The sequence below is a fragment of the Parasteatoda tepidariorum genome, chromosome 6, assembly GCF_043381705.1.
Source record: "Parasteatoda tepidariorum isolate YZ-2023 chromosome 6, CAS_Ptep_4.0, whole genome shotgun sequence".
NCBI lineage: Eukaryota > Metazoa > Arthropoda > Arachnida > Araneae > Theridiidae > Parasteatoda > Parasteatoda tepidariorum.
The window spans coordinates 82373088-82396681 of NC_092209.1; the positions used below are offsets into that span (position 1 = coordinate 82373088).

A 23594-nucleotide genomic window follows, 5' to 3' on the forward strand; every position below is an offset into this window, starting at 1 on the left:
ACACAAAAAATTATCGAATTCATAACTTAAAAAATTATATAATAAGTAGTTTATAACGTAACTTAAATCATGTGACATTACTTATTCTCATTGAAATAAGAAAGAACCAAGTAAATAATGTGCTAAAAAATATATAAGAAATTTAAAAAGAACATGTATTACCAAAAACATTTAACAAAGGCAAGTTTCCCCAAATACTTTACAGCTTCCTACTAAATTAAACAATTACTGCTGTAGCTTCTTTATGCAGATAAAAGAAAATGAACAATGAAGCCAAGAAGAGTTGTATTCTTTCATAACAGTATCACATTATTTATGTTTTCACTGTCAGCTATTTTAAGGCAAAAAATTATTTCATAAAAAATGTGCATAGTTTTTTTTTTCTTCTGCCAGTGTATAAACTGAATAGAAATTAGTAGTAAAGTTAAAATCAGTTCTGTTTTTTGCTTGAAATGTATCTGTTATAACTGTGTTTTTTTTTTTTTTAATTTCTCCCGCATTATTTTATTTCTTCTACATTTTATTTTCTTATATTTAGTGCATTTGAAGATATAAAAGGAAAAATAACTTTGTCCAAAACTCTTCTGGTTAAAATCTTCAGAAGCATTTTAAATTATGCTTACATCCAAAATCTTCTGACTGCCAAGTTAGTATAATAGTGTTATTTGTTGTATATTATCTTTTGAATTACACTTTTAAAATAAAGGTATTAAAGCATTCAAATCAAATTAGATATTTTTTTTCTGTGCAAATTTGTTATTTTTTAATTTTAAGATTGAAATTAGGTTTTTAAGCTTAATTTCAATCCAAAAAAAAAATAATAAAATTATAAATAAATAAATAAAAAAAACTTTTATAATGCTCTTTAAAAAAAGTCTTGAGTATCAAAAATTTCACCAACTAGTAAGTTCAGGTTAATGAAAGTTTTGGAAATTTATTTAACTAAAATCCTTTTTCATATTTTTTTTTTTTTTTTTACTTACTTTTACTAAAGATTAGTTGAAACTTTTAAAAATCCACTTTTACCAAAGCAGCTGCATGACACTTTTATTTGCTGAATCCAATACTGCCCAAATGATAGCTGAAATCATTTTATTTATAATTATAATTAATCTATTATTTAATCATTTTATTTATTAATCATTTTAATAATAAAAATAAATAAAAATTATTTTAGCTTTATTAATTGTGTTGGTATATGCCTTTTAGTTTTGTGCATGAGTTTGTAGAGTTGTTCAGTATTGATTTATTGATTCTTTTCTCTTTTTTATATTTTTTATTCATTCTTTACAATGAACGAGTATTCAGCTAGTACTTTATTAGATACAGATGTCTTTTTTCCAGAATGAAGTTATTCCAAACTCCCCATTCCTCAATATTTATTCGATAGATTTTCTTCATATATTGAATTTTATCAGTTAAAATTTTGTAATAATTTGTCCAATGTTAATATAATTAATTATAAATTGTGAAAATATAATTTATGAAACATAGCTATTAATTATAAAAAAATATTTTTAGATTACTTTGAGTTATGATTTTTTGATTGAGAGAGAAGTTTTATAGTCGTGTTCAAACTTTTTTAGATTCCCTTAAATAGCTCTTAGGATATGGCAAATTACACTTTAAGGGGCCACAACTTATAACCATTTTTCTACTTAAACTATTGCTATCCTATTTCCCAGATTATGGTTACCTCTCTCTATATTTTGATAGACAGGAATCCAAACCTGTTGGGGAAAAAAAGAAGGAAAAACGGGAGTTTATTCAGAATACAGTTTTATCTCTGGTTTTGCTTATAGTGTGCTTAAGAAAAGTTCCATAATTTAGATATGGTTCACTGAACATTAGAATTGGATCTTAGTATTTGACATTTTGACAAGTTTTATTGTACTCTCTATAACATGAGAACTTAATTTTTTTCTTTTCTTCTTTATACTAGTTTTGTGTTAAAACACTTTTTCTTATTTAATTATCGTCTGTGGTATTTTTTAAAATTAAATTAGTAAATAATAACGAAACTCCATTTATGTTATTGTTTTCTGGTTCTCCTCTTCTTTAATTTTTATTTCAAGGAATTAGGGGCGGCAATAGATTTTAGGGACTGATCATTTTAGCATCAAAAATTAAAATAATTGTTCGAAGTATCTATGTCAAAAGAAAATATCAATCATTAAAAGTCATAAACGTAATATTTTTTTCTTCCTTTCTTAAGAGGTTCTGAGAAGGATGAAAAAGCATCAGTTGATTTACTAGCTGAAGAAGGATATTTGGAGGTTATGTTAGAACTGATTTCTTCTAAAAGGTAAGAAAAGTAAAGGCAGAAATTGTTTGTTTCAGATGATTTAGTCTGAATACGCAGTAAGCATTTGACTACTCTAAATTCCAGATTTATTTATGCATTATTTAAATGTCCCCTTATTTTTCTGGTATTTAATTTGAGGACAATGGCCAACTCATTAATTTGTTCCAAAACTAGAAAAAAAGTAACATTTCTGACACTTTCTGAATCTCTATGTATATATAAATATATTGAAGCTAGTTTTATTTGAGAAAAAAAATTACGAATGAAAAATCAGTAATATGTTTCATTTTGCTGTAGAGTTTCACTACAGATTTCCGTTGCTGTACTTTGTAGTTGACTCCACAAAAAATTTTATTTATTATTCTATGATATTTTTCTATTTTATAGTTTCCTCATAGACTACAATCTTCTGTATCCCCTTGATGAAGATTTGGTATTTTTTAATGAAATAGAAATTCATCTGTATCCTTTACTTCACAATGCTAATGCCTTTTCTTCTCTTTCATAATAGTGTATATGGGTGATTCTCACAAAATATGACAATTCACTGCCCCTTGCTCCAAGATCTAATACTATCATACTAAAAGAACTTTTTTTTTAAAAAATTAATAAATTGCATTGCTCTTATAATTTTAAAATGACTTTGTACTAGCAATGACTGTTTTGAATGATTAAAAAATTTAATTGAACTTCAAAATGTCATTTTCCTGGCATGTCCCAAACAATGTTTCCAATAATAACTAGCTTCAAAACTTCCCATAAATTTTTCAATATCTAATTTTTTTTATCTCAATCGGTGTAAGCATTTCTAGAATATACGCAGAGGGTATTATTTACAAAAACTTTGTTTAAAATAATTTTTTCTGTCAATAATTTGCTTGTCCCAAGAAAATCTGTCATTTTCCTGGCTACTTTTATTTAGTGGTTAATAGCCAAAATAGAAAGAGCCGGCAATCAATATCTTATGTTAATAGATTGATTAGATACCCTCCTATATGAACATGTCTTGTTGCATGAATAAAGAACCAATTTTCTGGTTCAAAATCTATTTCAAAAAAATTTTCAAGATTAGTAGGTTTTTGGGTTGTCATTTTCCTGGCTTTTTGAAATCATTAATAACATACACTACATAGATTAGTCTTAGGCCAAAATATTAAAGTAAAGTTATATGCTATAAAATGGCGAATTGGCTGTCATTTTCCTGCCCTATGAATTCCAGGACATTGAAGTGTTACCAAAAAATTTTTTTTAACTGTTAATACTGTAAGAAGGAAAAGCAAATATTAACCTAATACCAAGTTAATGTATGATTGTAATATAGTTGGATGTAATCAAAGTTATTTATTTATTTAATGATTGATTATTGTACACAAATTTATTCTGTACATATCAGCAACAAAAAAGATTTTGATTCTTTCTACAGTGGATAAAAAGAATTAATTTAAGCAACTTATGATCCATCTAACATAAAGACTTAAGTTGAGTTACTTACTATTAACTTAAAATGACTGTTTTTTAAACTTCTAAGCTAATATGTCATTTTCCTGGCATTCAAGATTTGGCGAATTTCTATTTTATTTTTTTTTCTCGAGTAAATGTCAATAAACAACACTGTTGTCTGTAAGATATTTATAAAAGTAACTGAAGAAGTATACAAAATAAAATTTAGTTTATTTCGAAGACTTCAAATTTGAAGAAATTTTTTGGTCCGAAAAGAATGACCCATATACTGAAAATTACAATTTAATAACTCGGAAATCAGAGTGAATGCTCTTTTTTTTTTCCTTTTAAGTTCTAGTTGCAAACAACCATTATCTTGATTTTTTTTCTCATTCTAAATACTAATGTATTGTAATGTTTTGTTAAAAGTATTATTTTAAAAGCATTAAGTCATTAAATCTATCAGGTTGTACAGAGTTGTTGCCAATAACGTGTTTCCATGTTTAAAAAAAAAGATATTTGGAAAGAAAGTATTTGAATTCATTATATTATTACAGCCTGCACTCTTAAGTATGTCCCTCAGGAGGTTTACCCTCTTTAGATAAACACTGGGAGTCACAACCTCGGGGTGCCCTAGGGATCTGTCCTCTTTTTTCTCCTTTGTCTTAGTTGCCAATTTTGTTAGTGAGGGATTTTCATCTGTGTTCGATTACCACCCTGTTGTATCAGACTAATGGAAAGAGGCCATCCAAGTGTACACCGTTCCTGTAAACCGGTGCCTCTGGAAAAGCAGATCCTGGTAGTTGAGGAGTATCCTGATATCCCAACACACACTACTTTTGCCTGTGCTTCAGATAATAGGGAGGTGCATATTGACCTGTGTGCATCAACCAGTTACAAACATGATCTGTTGACTAAGGTCAAGCCCAGGGTCACTTTCTGGGCACATTTAAAGGGTGGTGGCTGCTTCAAGGGTAATTCATGGGTATATAGCAATTGGTCAGCATCAGTGTTTAACAGGGTGCGTAGCGTTTTTAAAAAGTGCTTAAAGGTGCATATTTTCGATTTTCGTTTTTTAAAAGCCCTTAAAGGTGCGTTTTTCATTGGGTGTTTTTAAAAAGTGCTTAATTTTCCATTTTTCAAAATGAGTATTTTCCTTTACTATGTTGATTTTTGCTTCGAATTATGCAAAAAGACACAGTTCACATTGTTCTGTACAACGTTTTCGTAATTAATTCAACCCCAATCTATTTCAGCTTATAGTCAGTCCATAGCGTATGAAAACGCCATTCGTTTTACATGATTCAAAATTTCATGATTTTTGACAATTGTCAAGAACAATGCCAAAAGGTTTTTTTTTTGACATGACGATTAAAACAAGATAAAACCGTCGATTGTCAAAAACTTTCCAACTCTGCCTAGTTATGATATTTTTTAAAGTGCTTAAAAATATTTTTTGAGTGCTTGAAAAGTGCCTAAAAGGTGCTTATTTTTTGTTGAATAATTTGGCTATACACCCAGTTTAACTAACGGATTGGTGCTGCTGGTTGTAGAAGTGGTTGATATTTTCCATGTTTTCTGTTTTTCAAAAATGAAATTTTACAAAAAATATGTGCTGTAAAAAAGCTGTATCACTGTAAAAAAAAATAATAATAATAAATCAATCAAATAAATGGTTTCATTTATTTATTTGAAATTTTGAGACTGGTTCAAGTGGCTTAAACTTTGCTTTAGTTTTTAGTTCTTAACTAATATTAAGAGATCCCGAGAAAGTGAATCGAATATTTTGTGTTCTGCTAAATGATGACTCACCACAAACCTTACCTTCTTCATCTTCTGTGTCAAATGGTGCTCGTCCAAAATCTCACAAATCTTCCCCAGAAAATTCTCAGGAACCTCGTGTAAAAAGTTTACAAGTATGTATTTTACAATATTTGTTCTTTATTTAGTTTTATCAAATTCTAAAAGATACGAAATTCTAATTTTATACCATTCGCTCTAGTTAATGTGAAGTCAGTGATGGGATGCAACCAATACGCTCATACCCGTTCCATGAAATTCTGAAATGCTGCTTTTTTATTTCCAAGCATTTCATGCTTTTTTTTTTTTACAATGGCTTAAATAAGAGTTATGAATTTTAGATAAATTTACATAAAATAAGCATAGTCTTTAGCTTATGCACAAATGGGCTTATGATCCGAAATGTATGTTTTTTAAGAAATATTTTTTTAAAAATTTACGCGAATAACAAAAAAAGAAAAACCACCGGTAGGTGAGAGGATCAAGGTGAAACATTTCCACATGCTGTGAAGTGGCCGCTAGGACGTCATGCCTTTCTTTCACATTATTTTTTTAATTTATTTATTTTATACTTTCACTGTTTCACACTTTTCTACTGCAGATTTTCTAGTTTTCACTTTCAGTGTTGTTCCTTTTTTTTCGTAATTTTACGTTTTTTGTTTCAAATTACTTTTGTTCTCTCATTCACGTCTGAGGGAGTCTTCAGATTGGGACTCTATTTTTAAGCACTTGAAAGATGTTGACTTTAATTACCATCTTTTTTATTTTGGAAGCAAATAAAGTTTTTAAGTCATCTCTAGTTTATTGGGATTGTTCTTTTAAGTTCTACACGTTAATTGAAAAATATTTATAAAAATATGTGTAGTGTGTCTACCACTACAAAAATACCCAAATCACTATTATATAATGCATGCTAACTCGATTCTATGTTGGTGTACCTTTTCATAGATCAGGGCTGATTGTGCTCCGGAAAAAATGCGGATTTCCGGATTTTTCGCCAGCAGTGATCCTGAAGTTTCCGGAGATCGAAGGTCCAGACGTTTCAAAAAATTATTGATCACAGAAGTTTCCGGAACTAAAAAGCACAGTTTATTTTATTAGTTTGTAAAGGAGAGCCAGAGAGATACTTTATAAGCTTATATTCATGATTAATATTCAATTTTTATCAGTAAATAGTTGTTATAATCATAAACCCCAGAAAGAAAGACATATTTGTAAATTTTAATTACTTCTCCAGGTCATCATAGGTATGTGTAAATGGTAATAGGTATGTGCAAAATTTTAATTATATTTTAAGTAAACTAAGAAATATTGAGAAAAAGGAAGAAAAAAAAACAATGTTTTAATTTTTTTCTAATTTTTCAATTTAAACCGTATTTTTTTTTTTTTTTTTTTTTTTTTAAACTCAAGAAATTTTTCGGAATTTTGATCTGGGCTCACAATCACCCCTGATAGATGAGGGTTGATATCTACTCTCCCCACATTGGTGACCTGTGAACATGCCTACCTTGACAGAAACTCCCACTTTGATATGAACACGCTTAACTTGACAGTAACGCCCACTTCGATCTGAACACGCCTACTTCGATGGCCGATCCACATTGAACTGTTGACTTGTTACTTGTTGTGACTGCGACATTATCCACCTCCTCTCGCTGTTGCTACTCAGTCTCGATTAAACACAATGTCCGCCTACATACACTCGACTGCTAATGGCAACACAGGAGCAATCATGGCTCTGAACTTAATACATCTCTCACGATCAGTAAAAAGTATGGTGATCTTAATACAGCTCTCCGTCTTTTCGCAAAACAGCAATGATTCAACTAGTGGTATCCGTTCATCGAATTCTATTACAGATATAATTCTAGTGGGGGAGTAATGTAGTGTGTCTACCACTACAAAACTACAATTCCAATTCCCTAGTATATAAGACATGCTAACTCGATTCCATGTTGGGGTACCTTTTCATAGATGAAGGTTGACATTGTTGATATCTACTCTCCCCACAGAAGGAATTTTTAGTTCTTGCTACTGAAAAATTTACTACTTTTCATCTTTGCAAAATTCTTACATTTGTATTGTGTCTGTGCAACAGGGTTTAGCTGACTTACTGCGAGATAAACCACCTGAAAATAGTGATTCAACAAATCAGATATTCTCTAAGAAGAAGGGCATTATTCCTGATCATGAAGAACTGAAATCCCTTGTTCAATCTGTACTTGACATTTTGAATGGATATGGAGAAGGATTCATTCAGGTTTGTTTACCAGTTTTTTTGAAAATACAGTCAAACTCTGTTAAAGTGAACTGACCCAGCAATTAGTCCTCTATAAACGGTGGTTCACTACATCCAAATTCTTTGGGGAAAAAAAGGTTTTTAGCATATAACAATAGTATTGTGGGAAATAGTGAATAGAATAGTGCATAATTTGCTTATAAATGTTTAAATAGATGGTAAATTAATTATTAAAAATTATTTTTTAGCATATAACAATACTATTGTTGGAAATAGTGAATAGAATAGTGTATAATTTGTTTATAAATGTTTAAATAGATGATAAATTAATTATTAAAAATTATTTTTTAGCATATGACAATTTTAATGTTGGAAATAGTGAATAGAATAGTGCGTAATTTGTTTATAAATGTTTAACTGATTAAATAGATGACAAATTAATTATTAAAGAGGGAATAATTAGTTTTTACATTCTATGGCAGAAACTAATGTCTTTTGATAGACTATAATTTGACTTTAAAAGGTAGAAATCACAAATTATTTTATCAACTGTTTGTAAAAAATCCAGTAATTTCTATCCCTCAATTTTAAGGAAAAATGTTTAGAATATTTTTTATGCAAATTTCACTTCTGAGATTTATTTCTACATATTTGCCCTAGTTTAAAAGCTTAAGAGCATGCAAGAGTGAGATTTGACACATTATAAAGAAATGCTATCATTTACAATTAACTTAAAATAAAACTCAAAAATAAAAACTGGAAATAAAATTAGAGTCCACTATAAACGAACTACCAGTTTTTTAGCTTCCCACTATAAGTGTATAAAATGTTCATTAACTTCATCTGTCTCGCTTCCATCAAAATGACTGGGTGAAGTTTTGCCTCATGCCAGTGATATTTCCTAGCTAGAGTGTTCAGGCTGTTGCAGCCTGTGACATGGCCTTAGCGAAAGTCTATCCAGAAAAAAAAGAATTTGACCAATGGGTAATCAATAAACACACTTTTCTCTTATGTAATTAATTGTCATTATATTTTTTTCTCATGTCTATATTTCTCAGAGACATATATATCTTGGACTTCTTTGAGAGGGAATTATCTCCTTTGGATTCAAACTTTTTGCACTCAACTCTTACTAAAAAATGATTTTCTTGCCGGGATGGGAAAGTCGCTGATGCTTTATTCAACTGGACAATGTATTCAAACAAACTATGCAGTCAGTATTTTCTCCCACCTCTAAAAAACTTAGGAACTTCGAGAAGTAAACTTAGGCTTTTCTTTTTGCTCCTTTTAGTCTTTGTCGATCCTGTGTTTTGTTTGAGTTTTTAATTCAGCCACCAGATGGAGTGATGGTAATGAAAGGGGTTAAAAGAAGCAAGTGTGTTTTCTGCTTGCAAAAATCCATGGCCGAGGCACACATTGTGCTTGCAATTGTAGGGTGCGTAGCATTTTTAAAAAAATGCTTATAGGTGCTTATTTTTGATTTACATTTTTTAAAAGCCCTTAAAAGGGGTTTTTTCATTCTGGGTTTGTAAAAAGTGCTTAATTTTCTATCTTTTAAAAACAGATTTTTTTCTTTGCCGTGTCGATTGTCGTTATAAATTACAAAAAATGCATGATTTTCGCAATTTTTTCCTGCAATATTTATCAGAAACTAGTTATTTTATCATGATTATGTGAAGTTTGTGAAAATGTTTTTGAATTTTATTAATTTTATATTCATAGGTTAAAACCTTAAGCGATAGAAAGAAATAATTTTTATTATTGCACAAATCCTAATTATGATGTTTTTTTTTTTTTTTTTTTTTTTTTTTTTTTTNTTATTTATTTTTTTTTTTATTTTTTTTTTTTGGAAAGTGATTAAAAATATTTTTTGAGTGCTTAGAAAATACTTAAAAGGTGCATATTTTTTGTTGAAAAATCTGGCTGCGCACCTTGAATTGTTATTTAATTTTATTTTAAATCCTTATTAATTGTAGCTAATTCTGAAAAATAAAAGTAAAGTATCTAAATTTTATTGTCAACATAATTTTTTCTTAGATATTTTAAGCTATGATCTCTCTGATTAAATGTTAAAAAAGTTTCTTACCATATTTCAGAAGTGCTTAGAGCATTATGATTATGAATCAGAACAAGTGATAAATGCTTTGTTGAGTGATTCCTTGCCTGATCATTTAAGCTGTCTTGATAAGCAGTAAGACTTTTTTCCATTTCTCTTAAAAAATGATCTTTCCCTAAATATACTAGACTTTTTATACACAATGTATTAGGTTTTCTGAGGCAAAATTTTATTTGACTGGGTATAAAATATCATTTCAGGTAACATTTTTATATATATCTTCTAAATGCCACTCAAAGTACATAATTAATTTCCTTAGTACGTAATTAATTAACCACCAAATTAATTACATACCAAAGTACATAATTAATTAATTGTTATAAAGCCTTTTCAAAATATTAGTCTATTATGAGAGGTTTATAAAACTACTTTCATGTTAATTTCTCATATAGATGATTGAAGTTCTATTCATTCTTTTATTTTTCAAGTATGAATGTAATTAATTTTTCTTAAAATTATGTTAAAAAATCTCTTTTAACCCTTTAATTGTCCATTTATTTGTAGTAAGGGTGCGTTAAAGCACTTTGTGAATTTAAATGAAAAAATTCATTTTGATTAGTTGATAAAATTAATTAGAATTTTTGCATTTTTTTGTGGTAAAAGTATGTTTATTACCACCCAATAGATGTAATAAAAAAGTAAGAGACTTAATTACTTTCATTTCTTTTTGTTTGTAAAATAAATTTTATAAATACTCCAAATGGAAAAGGGTATTATATATTATAACTTAGTAACCAATTTTATTCAATATTACTTCATCAGAGCTAAAGTTAATAACGGATAGCATACCAAAGTTAAAGTCTTAGCCACGGTCTTAGAAAGGGTTAAAATAGGAAACAAAATTTATGATTCTGAAAAGAGTTTTAAAAAAATTTTCAGGATAATTTTTCATGTACTTGTCCAAATTTTCATTCATCAATCATCATATTCTATTTCAAGCATACATATAATTTATAGAAATGTTAGAAATTTAAACTTTTTTTTTTAACTTAAAAGAAGTTAGCATGGGAAAAAGAACCCTTTTATCTTCTCCTTTTTGTCAAAAAGCAAATTATTGCTGAATCTGTATTGGAACAAAAATTTTCTTAATAAACCCTACTCTTTTTCCAGATTCATTTTACACCTCATTTCATAACTTCTGTAACAGTCATTCTTAAGTAGGTGTCTTACGTGTAAGCTGCTGAAGAAGAAAATTTTTTTTTGAAAATCAGGGCTGATTGTGCTCCAGAAAAAATCCGGATTTCCGGAATTTTCGCTAACAGTGATCCGGAAGTTTCCGGAGATCGAAGGTCCAGACGTTTCAAAAAATCATTGATTACAGAAGTTTCTGTAAATTAAATTTTCAAAGGTGGAACTTAAAAACACAGTTTATTTTACTTGTTTGTAAGGGAGCGCTGGAGAGATACTTTATAAGCTTATATTCATGATCAATATTCATTTTTTTATCAGTAAATAGTTGATATAATCATAAACTCAAGAAAGAAAGACATATTTGTAAGTTTTAATTACTTCTCCAGGTCATCATAGGTATGTGTAAATGGTATAGGTATGTGTAAAATTTTAAATATATTTTAAGAAAACTAAGAAACATTGAGAAAAAGGGGAAAAAAAACCTGTTTAAATTTTTTTCAATTTTAGCTGTCTTTTTTTTTTAACTCAAGAAATTTTCCGGAATTTCGACTTGGGCTCGCAATCTTCCCCTGAAAAATATAACCTCTCTTTCACATTAAAACTTTTTTTTTTTCCAAATAAAAAAAATCTAACTGTGCACTAGTTGAATTCTAAAATATGACTGATATAAAAGTTAAATACTGTATGTTATTATATTGTGGCTCCTGTTCTAGAAAATATTGAAGTTTATTTATTGTATTGTATATTATAAACTTGTACCCAAAATGATCAGTGATTATTGAAATTGTTTAAGAAGCTCAGCATTGTGTACCATGAGGCTGGGACGCCACGGTGCCACTATTTCGTTTCAGTGACAAAAGTTTTTTCCTCAGTTCTTTCAATCCCGCCATGGGCTAATCGTAAAGGCACAGTTACCTGTAGAACTCAGAAGTCAAGCATCACTGGCTGCGCTCAGTAAGTGAGTGGGTGACCTCTTTGATCAGCCTGTGTAGGGACAGAGGGTGCACGGTATCTGTCCTCGTTAATCTATTCTAGCATGAAGTGCTCCATTTTGTGCACAGGCTGCCGGGTTACCAAAGCAGGGGAACCCGGTTGTGACAAAATTTAAAATTTGTCACTTTAGAGCATTGATTGCTTTTCTTACTTGGAATAGAATGGAAGGAACAGTTGCAAACATGAAGAAATGCCTCATTTCAACAACCAATCAAGATTGATGTACCCAGACTGCGGGTATCCCATTGAAGTGACTACTTTATCTTTATGCTTAGTTAGCAAAGATTTTTAAACTGTCTCTTGAGTTGTCAACTTATCCATAATATAAAATAAAATTGAAACACTAGTAAAAGAGAACTCAGTAGTGAATGAGACCTCACCTTGAACTTAATACACACTCTAAGCTCAATGGACCATTTGAACTGTAGATAAATTTCTGATTCTTAAATTAACAAGGCAAATGAAAACATCGTTCAGGGGATGAAATTGTCTTTATCGACAACTTTAGTAGTATTTGATAGGATCTCACAAATCGCTCATAATTCAAAAGTAAACTCACCAAAATATCTATATGTAATGAAGATAAAGAAAAATAAGAGTTCTAAAAAACTATTGTTTTCAAATTATTGAACAGCAGTGGTTGCCATAGCAACATATGCATGTGCACACTGTTTGCTCTTGAACAATAATAAAGAATGTTATTTCAGTCAGTTATGCGTGAGAAAACTTTTGAAAATGAAAGTACTGGTCCTTAATTTTGATAGGTTTCTTTATTGTTTGATTTTTGCATAATTTATAAAATAAGTCTGTTAAACAGTTTTTGCAAGAAAAGGGCAAATTTTATATTTTTTGCACTTATTTGTTGTAATAATAAAAAATTTGCAAGTATAAGAAAATTAATTATTAAGTGTCGGCAAATAGTTTTAAAATCTTTGTTTTGTTGTTAATATTGAAATTGTCGTATGTTTTTATTTTTTAGGATGGACTGGAATTCCACAAATAAAGAAATCTATACTGTTTTATCTGAAAGAAAAAATGTTTTTGATAATGATGAATTTGACATTTTTTCTAGAAATAATGTGAACATGGAAAATATTCATAAAGGGAAAAAGTAAGTACTTGTCTTAATATAATATTCTTGATTACATTTTTGTAGTCTAATATTCTTTATTATATAACATAATATTTTTATTACGATTATTGTGTAGCATAATATTTATTACGTTTATTATGTAACATAGTTTTCCTTTACGTTTATCATGTAACATATTTTTTTTATCATGTGACACAATATTCTTATTTTTATTACAATGTTTACAATTTATGTTTTTTTTTTTATTTCAATGTTCATTTATTGGTTTACTTTTGTAGTATAAGGGTAAGATTGTTTACTATAAAGCTTCTGGCTCAAATTCAATTCAATTTCTGTGCTACGTGTCTCTCTGTAAGTTAAAAGAAATGGTGCTAAATATTTTACCTTACTAACTGGGAAAAAACAGGGAATTTTTGTCTTTTACAAAATGAAGACATCTCAAAGCATAATCTATGTGATATATAAAAATGATAGTTTCGCTATATTAAATTATTTAATTTATTATAGCATTATTTCTTTTATGTTCCTTATTTCTTTAAGATTTTCCAGCAACTAAAACTAGCATCGTTATCCTAGTATATATATATATATATGGTTTTATGCTACATCAGTGGTTGACATCATTGAATACTATCAACAAAAAAAATTCTTTTACAAAAGATATCGTTTGTCATAAAAGTATCAAGTCGTGGAATTTCAGCTGATTTCTACTCTGTTACACTTTTATATTGAAATAATCTACTCTGTTTTACACCCTGTAATTTGTTATATCGATGTAACATTTAATTTCTGTTTAATTCAGGAATAAAACTTCCGAATCGTATCAAAGTTTGCAAAAGGATAAAGATTCAGAGTTTTTGAAGGAGTTAACTTTAAACTATGAATATGAGGAAGATGATTCTAGAGTCAACCTATATGAGGACGAATATGATGATACGTATGATTCTGTAATGATTGGTCTAAAAGAACCTGAAATTGATCCTGATGATGATGTAGAAGAAAAAGAACCACCGGTAATATTTATAATTCTATATGTAGTTCTTTTTGTAATCTTAAGTCCATCCCTTCTTACTTGTTCAAGCTAAAACTGGTATAGTAGCATGAATTTTATATAATTAACTATTCAATAATTAATATACATTTTACAGTGACCCTTTCTTCATTTGCATACATGATTTTATTTAGATGTTTATTATCTGCCTAATTGTCAAAATTTCTTTATCAATTTGCTACATTCAGTAATGTTAGTCTAATGAAAAAGAGACTGAAGAAAGCTCTTGATAATGAGTACATTTCAGAGGTTAAAATTGTACAGATGTAAAGAAGTATATAAAAGATGGGTATTATAAAGTTAAAAAATGTTGTTTTTCTTGAAATAAAACTTCCCTAATAACAACTTTTCTTGTTTTTAAAGAAATTTTAACCACTATTTCTGTAGCTAGGTCTTAAATGTGTGCGATATTAGCTAACGCAAGGATTGGACAAGACAAGAACTTAAGCAAAAGGATCAGATTCATTTAATATTTATTCAGAAAACCTTTTAATTTTTGAATTTCACTTTTTTTTTCCAATTTAATAAAGAAAATTTTCACTTTTTCAAAAAAATGTCTGCTTTTTCGAGTTTTAACCCCTTCCCCCCCCCCAAAAAAAAAAGACTCCTTTTTCTTCTATGTAAACGTGATTTAAAATTATTCACACGATTTAAAAGTACACATCGTGATTCACATTCATTAGATTTAAAATTACTCATTGCGATGCATTTAAAAAAATTTACATCATGGTTTGTTTTAACGCAATTTTTAAAAAAATAAAAATTGCACATCGTTTACGTTTCTCGATTTGAATTTACGCTTATTAAAAGTACACATCACAATACTTATTCACACAGTTTAAAGATTATGCATCGTGTTCTGTTCTCATGATATTCAAAATTAGACATTGACCATTCATATTCACGCCCTTTAAAAAACTCACATCGGGATTCATACTAACCCAATTTAAAAATCACACACGGAAATTTATATTCTCACTATATAAATAAAAAATCGCCGGTCGATATATTTTATTAAAACATTGATAATAGTCTTTCTACGTACACTTTTTTCTTCCACAAATTTCGGGTATATTTACAATTTTTCCAAAACATGCTTTCTACATAACATTTCATGTTTCTATTTTCAGCTTTTTTGGTTTTTTACAAAACTCATCCCCTAGTAATGCTTAATAAAATAATTTTACCAAAATAGAATAACAAATTTGATAAATGGAAAAACTTAATAGTTGTATTCCAATATTTTGTAATTAATGGGATAATTACCCTAATTAGAACGTTTTGTAGCTAAAAGTTTGCCACCAAGATAGAAGTCTCAAATTTTAACCATGTGTTTCCATAAACGAAAGAGAAAAAAAGTTTCATTTTTCATATTTTGTAATTATTGGAGAAATTAGCTTAAATTGACTGTCATTCTAAATAGCCTGTTTGGTGTAAGATAAGTCTCAAATTTAGACCATGTGTTCCTAAAAGATTAATAAAAACACTGAAAGATTTCATTTTGGTGACTCAAAGTCAAAAAATTTACAGTAGAACAGTTGAATGAAAACTGATACCCTTCGCATTTCCTCCTGGTTCTATACAATTTTGAGAAGGCATTTGATTTGCGGGGGTCTGAGAAAAACAAATGAATATTATAAAAATGAAGACGTTTTAATGTTAATTATTATTTGTATTTATAAATTTTAGAAACTTTTTTTGTTACTGAATCTACTAAATCACAAAGCTGAATTAACTCTAGCCAGACAATCGGGGTTTCTTTGGAGTTAAATTTCTTATGACTTTACCAACTGCTTTAAGCCACTGTCAATGTATCAGAATGATCTACAAGTTTTCTGCACCTGCTCTCTTCAGTGTTTATCCAATGTTGTATCTATTTTTGACAAGGTTAAACCTTCTGTAAAACTTATAACTAGTATAATTAATTAAGATTGCATTTTATAGAGTTTTGCTCAAGCTAGAGACACAACTATCTAGAACAACTAGCTTAATCCTAAAAGGAAAACTAATTAGTCATAATAAAGACATGATACTTTGGGGGGTTGACCTAAGCATTTATTAATTTAAATAATCTAGATTAAAATTATTCTTTCGAGTTATTAGTTTTACATATAGTTGGATGGAGGATACAAGTTTATAACTACTTAAACATTTAAATTGCAATGGAATAGTTGACACTTTACTTAAAATTAGAGAAATTAACTTAGGAAAAATCTAACTGAAGTAAAGGAATTTTAAGTAAAAAAAATTAAATTATTGATGTTGCCATGATCGTAAGCTGGCGGCCACCTTTCAATTGCCTTTCCTCAGATCTTCATCATTCAAAACGGGTTCAGGTAGAACAAGGTGCGTAGCGTTCTTAAAAAGTGCTTATTTTCGTTTTTTAAAAGACCTTAAAAGTGCTTTTAAAAAATGTTTTTAAAAAATTGCTTAATTTTCCTTTCTTCAAAATGAGAGTTTTTTTTACTATGTTGATTTTCGCTTCGAGTTATGCAAAAAGACACAGTTCACATTGTTCTAGTCAACGTTTTTACAGTTAATTGAACCCCAATCTATTTCGGCGTATTGTCAGTCCGTAGCGCATGAAAACAACATTCGTTTTACATGATTCAAAATTTCATGATTTTTGACAATTGTCGTAAACAATGCCAAAAAGAAAAAAAAATTTTTTTTTTTTGACAAGATGGATAAAACAAGATAAAACCGTTAATTGTCAAAAACTTTCCAACCCTGCCTAATTATGATATTTTTTTAAAGTGCTTAAAAATATTGGAAATATTTCACGAAATATTGGAGCTTGAGAAGTGCTTATTTTTTGTTGAATAGTTTGGAGAAGCTAACTGTATACCCTGTAGAAGCTAACTTTTGGAGGAGGACGAAGTTTATTTTTAATGCTGTAAGGAGTTGTCATCAGTCTCTGCTGATTGCTTGCCAGACCATCAGCATCCACATCAAAGTAGGGAAACAGCTTTCTTTTGTAGCCATGGCACCACTATCGAGTTAGATTAAAAATCACTGCTTGCTTCTGAGGGGGAAATGAAGACGTTTGGTTTTCGCTATTGGGTTAACTAGTGCCAAAGGATTCTTAGACTTAGTTCCAATTAAATAGATTAAATATGTAGGCAACAATTTGAGAGATTTTCATTCATTCTGGCCATGTTACATAAGTAAAGAAAACGTGACCCCACCATTGATTACCCTCTCTCTCTCTTACAACACCACCTGGCATTACAGTTTAGTGATACATAAATATTAAGTATTTAACTACTAAGTCATCTGGTATTTAACCAAGTAATTTTGTTCTTTGTAAAATGGTAATAATATACTTAGAGTTTTTTATTGTTAGTTTTGATGAATAACTTCGGAAAAATGTATAATTATTAAAAGTCTTGTTGCAGAACATTATAGCTATGCTTCTGAGTTACCCTTCGTTGCTACATTGTTTAATTATGTCTGACGTAAGGCTTCAAAATGAAGTCTTTATGAAAGAGCCTCATTTATATTATCCTTACTAAAAGTTTCCCCATTAGTTTTATCATTCTTTCTATTGAAATGCGATTTGATTAGTATAAATATGCCTGACCATGCTTTCTGCTTTAATTTAGAAAAGGGGCGATGACTTGAGAGACAAACCTCAAGATTTCTGCATTAATCCGGAGATCCTGAGAGAACGGAGAAATAAATTCAGACAAGACGTCAGACCAGGAGGTATATATAGTCTTTTTTTTTCATTTTGAAAAATATGTACTTTTGGCCAGGCTTTCCATATTTAACCAACCATCCGTGCATACATTAAATATCAATTTCATTAGAACTTGACGACTAAATTGTTGAAGAAAAATGACAAAATTTAAGGAGTCACAGTACCCTTGCAACATTTTTTTTCATTAAAGCTATAATCATTCATTTTGTGAATGCTTTACATTCTCCTTCAACTTATAATCAATAATTTATCTTCAAAAAATCGTTAAACTGTTTAATTTTTTTAAAATTTTAAAGAAATTTCAAAATTTTTAAATTCTTAAGGCCTTTTTATTTTAACACATTTAAAAAAATATATTTCTTAGTGCTTACAATATTCATCTTAATAATTTCTCACATTTATTTGTTGATAGATCAATTTGAACATTTTTCTTGGATTATTTTGTAAAAAAGGTTAAAAATTCCTGTTAGGTATATATACATATAACATGCTGTAAAAATTTTAATACCTCATAAAATACTTATTCCATGCACAGTTTAAATAAGTGTATTATACTTAAGATATAAAAAAAAAAGTTTACTTCAAAGCTTTATCTTAAATATTAAAAATTTCTTAGGGATTTAATTAAGATTAAAACACAAAATTATCAGAAAAAGAACTTTAAAGTATGTCTTCTGATCAAGTTTCTGTTTTAGGGCAATCTTATATCATTCAGAACTTTTTTAAAAATGTAGATAGAGAGATGATTTTCAGTGCATTTGAAATAGTTTGAAGTTTTATTATAAGCAATTTTTTTAAAAAAAATATCGATATTTTGGTCATTTTTTGGGTACTGTAACCCCTTAAATAAAGAAATCATAAATTTTAAATTTTTTTTTCGTATTCTTACTGTTTTTTTGTACTTCATTTAGAGCATTGGTGGAATTTTCTGCTCTGCAGATATTAAAATAATTTAAGATGTAGAAAAAAAGCAAAGTTACAGTTTAATTTTTTATTACTGTTTTATTATTATTAACTTCTTTCCTTACCAATTTTTTTGGAAAAAAAAGTGCAAAAAATTAGCATATTTTCTTATTTTATTAATAAATACAAGGAACTAAAGCAAAACATAATACACAAGTTTTAAGTTGAATTTTTAAATTTTTTTTGTGTGTAAAATTTACTATCAGTTTACTATCCAGAGTTATCTCAGACAAATGAAAAAAGTTAAATGTTAGTCTGTAAGATAGTTTTTAAAACAAGGAACAACGCAAAGTGATAATTTCCAAACACTAATGAAGTGATACGCCTTTTTTGTTTATTTCTTTTTCTATGTAAATTCAGTAACCATCGTATATGCAATCACACAAAGTGTACAGTCTCACAATCCAAAGGCAAAACTCCCAAACAAAATTTGGCAAATTTCCAAGCTCTGCAGACTATGTTTTGTTTGCTTCCAGCCGAGTAAAAATGTGATAAAACTAAACAAACTGACAAATTCTGCTACGCCCGAGTTTTCTCGGGATAATAAGTATTTGCAATCTGTACATAACCGAGTTAACTCGAGATGATCAGGGAAGCGGTTAAAGTATGGCTTAAATTAAAAAATGGAAACTTCGACTTTTATTTCTGTTTGACTTATTCTCCTCAGAAAGGTAACATATTTTCAACTTGGGGTAAAAGAGTTCTTTGAGTTTTCAAAAAATAAAAAGTTCATTTCATAGGAAAAAAGATTTCAAAATGAATCAAGCTTTACAAGAAAAGACGAAGAATTCATAAAAAAAAAAAATTTGTCTGATGTAAGCATGAAATTCAGGCTTACTAGGCACTTTCAAGCAAACTTTCAAGGTGCGTAGCGTTTTTAAAAAGTGCCTAAAGGTGCTTATTTTCAATTTCCCTTTTTAAAAGCCCTTAAAGGTGCTTTTTTCATTGGGAGTTTTTAAAAAGTGTTTAATTTTCTCTTTACGAAAATGAGATTTTTTTTCTTTACCATGTCGATTTTCTCCACGTGTTATACAAAAGCCTGCTTTTCAAATTGTTCTAACGTTTTCCCAATTCATTCAAACACAATCCATTTCAGCGTCCCGTATCCATCCATAGCATATGAAAGCGCCAATCATTTTACATGTTTGATGAAATAAATACTTGGGATTCCGCATGTGCGTCTACTGAGATGGGTTCAGTGAGATTCTAGCACTCTCGTGTGCGACTTTGCCGCATTTTGCAAGATATTCTCAATTCCAGGCTTCATTTTCCACCCTCTGAAATCGAACCGGAAAATCTCTCTATCATTTTATGTTGGCTAATACAATCAAGAAAAGTTTTCTTTGTCAGAAACTAGTTATTTTATCATGATTATGTGAAGTCTTTGAAAATTGTTTTGCATTTTGTTAATGTATATAGATCTTAAAAATATTTTTTAAGTGCTTAAAAAGTACTTAAAGGGTGCTTGTTTTCTACGCACCCTGATTTTAATGTTTATTGTGTGTGCCCAGCATTTATCATTATGACATCATTCTTGTCTGAAACTAGTAAATTATTAGCTTATGTTATATTTTGACTTAAATTATTATTGCAGCTGCACATAATATTTTATTTTTCCTCTTAGGCTCTCGACCGACAGGAAATGATAGGCAGCAAAAAGATCGATCCAAAGCTAAAGTAGGAAATCATAACAGACGGAAACAGTCTGATTTTAAAAGGTCGCGTGGCATGGGAGCTTTTCCCCCTAGGTGACATATACAGCAATTGTGTTTTGTAAAAAAAATTTCTACAATATTGTCATACTGTTGTATAATTTGGTAAGGTTCAGAATTTATTAATAAATAAAATATTTTTTAGATTTTTTTTCTGTTTGTTGTTGTTCTATTACTGGATCTTGTGAAACGTGTTTTTTTTTTATAAATTGAGCAAATTAGTACACATTAAAGTTCATGAAATTTGATTCTCATTTTTCAAGTCTGAATAAGTTGATTTGATAGCAAAATTATAAGATTTAGATAAAATTTTAAGAATTAAAAAAAAAAAAGAAAAGAAAAGAGACTCCTTATAATTTAGTTTAGAAAGTCAGAAACACAATTCTAGCAGAAAACAAAGAATATTTTAAGATATGTGTGTTTGCAGAACAGCACTTCATCAGGGGACACCATGCCTGTGTATCCATTTGTTTTTTCATTCCGAATATTGTTTTCTCAATTCGATGCATGTTCTTCCACAGTCTGTCTTGCCATCCTGTTTAATTTTGCCTATTCAAATATCAGATTTAGCTGAGGGGATTAAAATAGTTACCAAACTTTGCTTTCACCACAGCATAGTTTCTTCTTTGAAATGAGGACAGAAAAATATCTTTTATTTCCTATATTAAAGAAGCTAGTTGTATTACTTCTTTTTCTATAAGTCCGTTAAATAAAGGATATCTTTCAAAGCCCGGTATCCATTATTCCCATTGAGTAGAATTTGAACTGGTTGCTTTACTTTGACAAGCGAAGGACTAACAGCCATTGTATAATTTTTTTTTTTTAATTGAAACACAGCAGAGTCCTGATTATCCGAGTTAATGTAGACCATGACTAACTCGGTCAACCGATAAAACGAAGAGTATAAAAAAGGGGGAAGAAGTGTAGGCATAAATGTAATATATTTAACAAATACCATCTACCCAACCGATGAAACGAAGAGTATAAAAAAGGGGGAAGAAGTGTATGCATAAATGTAATATATTTAACAAATACAAAACTTATAAGAGTACTCCACATACAATTAAAAGAACTTACTTAAAAACACTTAAGGAACATACTTCACTAGAATTAAGAGTTTTTACTTAAAGTCCTTAATCGTTTTTTGTTTTACATTACTTTGACGCTTTTCTGCGGCAATGTTTCGCCTTTTTTTTAGGGATAACAGGAAGGCTGATGTCTCATATTCTTGTTGTTCAATATATTCCATAGCTTTTAGTCCACCTGTATGAAAGATTTTTTTATAAGTTGATTTTCATCATCATTGTCTTCATCATCTTCAATAGATTCATTTTCATTATTGACGATATTTACACTAGTTTCATTGGTAATCTCGTGTTGTCCATCAGCTTGTTTTCCTGAGTGTTTGGAAGATAAAATTCGAACTTTTTTTCAGCCATAGTTTTTAAAATAAAAAACAAACCAGAGCAAAAAAAAAATCCTTGTTTGAAATATTTGATATATAAACTTGGATTATCGGAGCTCAGATAATTGGGACTCTACTGTAAATGCAATTTACAATTTTCACACCATACTTTAGCAAGTGTAACAAAGCATTATTACCGGACAGACGTAGAATACTTTATTATCACTAAAACAGGGTACCCGCTACCTGGAAAAAGTAAGTGGTAACTAAGATTTTTCAAGACTATGGGAAAATGCTTAAATTAAACTTTCTTTTGAAAATTACGAAACTATTCTCAAGATATTGTTTTCGTCCCATATATATTTAGTTTGAAATAAAAAAATTTATTGGTAGCTTAAAGCATCTATATCTATAGCTTCTCAGGGACTGGCTGATTCCCTCCACCCACCATTGGCACCAGGGAATAAGCCTGGAGTTTCTTTGACTCTTCCCTTTGAAAGGAGAGTCTGCACCACCCTCTCCCGCTTAGCTATCGGCCATCTAAAAGGTTTACTATTTTCCGAGGGAACTGAAACCTAAACCCTCTGCCCTAAATGATATCTACACCAGGCTTCCGCCGATCATATCCTGCGCTGTCTTGATCTTCTCTGGAAAGACATCTACTCTACTCCTCTTTTGGTCTTCGATTTCATTCAGGTCAAGGGGTTCATAGATCTGGTCTGACTTCGTCAGGCCAGAAAAGGATAAGCAACAACAGATCTATCTCACTTCTGCTAGCACTTTAAAAAAGATTTTCCAGACCATGGGAACCCTGTAAAAGGACTGACATACATTTAAAGACACATTAGATGTTAAATCATATGAGCGAGAGTTCTAAAGATATATTTTATAACATTAACAATTAGCTAGTTTCACTTACAACATTAATGTCAACCTGTCACTGCAATGTCCAATGCATTGGTAACGCCTAGATTTTCTGATATTTAACTTTTGGTTTAAGACTTGTCCTAAGCAGTGGGGTTGCAAAAGAGAAAGATTGTGGAATGATTATCACACTTTTCTCCTATTTCACATTCTTCTTCTGCATTGAGATATTCTATATTACGCAGTGATTTTTAATGGTATTTTAATTTTTACCCATTGGCAAAATGGGTGTTGTTTTGGGTTTGATGGCGTGCGCACCTTATTTGGATGTCATCACACTTTTCAACTGTGTTCAGGAGTAATAGTAATCAGTGCGCATGCGTCGTTGCTATGGCGACCGCTGCTATTTGATAATTTTTTTACAATTCTTTTTTTCACTTTTAATTTTATTATGCATTAAATTGGTGGGTTTATTTTTGAGATATGGGACCAGAGAGATCCCATAAATACTTATATAAAAGACAATTTCATCATTTGAACGATATTTTTATTGTTTTAATTAAGAATCAGAAATTCTAACCTACAGTTCAGACTGGATCGTTTTGAATACTAATTCAGGTGAATATCACAAATCAAGAGGGTAACAAATTAGACAACTATTTTGTCAACGGGTAACCTGTGATCGTCTTTTGGCAATTACAATTTTTTTTTTAAATAGTAGTTTTGCTTATATTTAGTTATATTTTTTTATGTTAGTACGGTGCGGTTCATTACGTCGC

General features: G+C 29.5%; 1 protein-coding gene across 4 annotated transcripts in view; it reads left to right on the forward strand.

Annotated features, from left to right (window-relative positions):
* LOC107450009 (activating signal cointegrator 1 complex subunit 2) overlaps positions 1 to 20697 on the forward strand; it is a 32879-nt gene extending 12182 nt beyond the window's left edge. For all 4 annotated transcript variants that reach the window (XM_016065711.4, XM_043043556.2, XM_071181655.1 and 1 more), the window contains exons 9-18: positions 539 to 646; positions 2216 to 2305; positions 2693 to 2767; positions 5505 to 5661; positions 7644 to 7805; positions 9881 to 9975; positions 13004 to 13135; positions 13920 to 14130; positions 17774 to 17876; positions 20459 to 20697. In XM_016065711.4, the coding sequence (XP_015921197.1) occupies positions 539 to 646; positions 2216 to 2305; positions 2693 to 2767; positions 5505 to 5661; positions 7644 to 7805; positions 9881 to 9975; positions 13004 to 13135; positions 13920 to 14130; positions 17774 to 17876; positions 20459 to 20586 (1261 nt within the window). In that variant the 3' untranslated portion in view covers positions 20587 to 20697. The remainder of the gene's footprint in view (positions 1 to 538; positions 647 to 2215; positions 2306 to 2692; positions 2768 to 5504; positions 5662 to 7643; positions 7806 to 9880; positions 9976 to 13003; positions 13136 to 13919; positions 14131 to 17773; positions 17877 to 20458) is intronic.
* The last annotated feature ends 2897 nt before the right edge of the window (positions 20698 to 23594 follow it).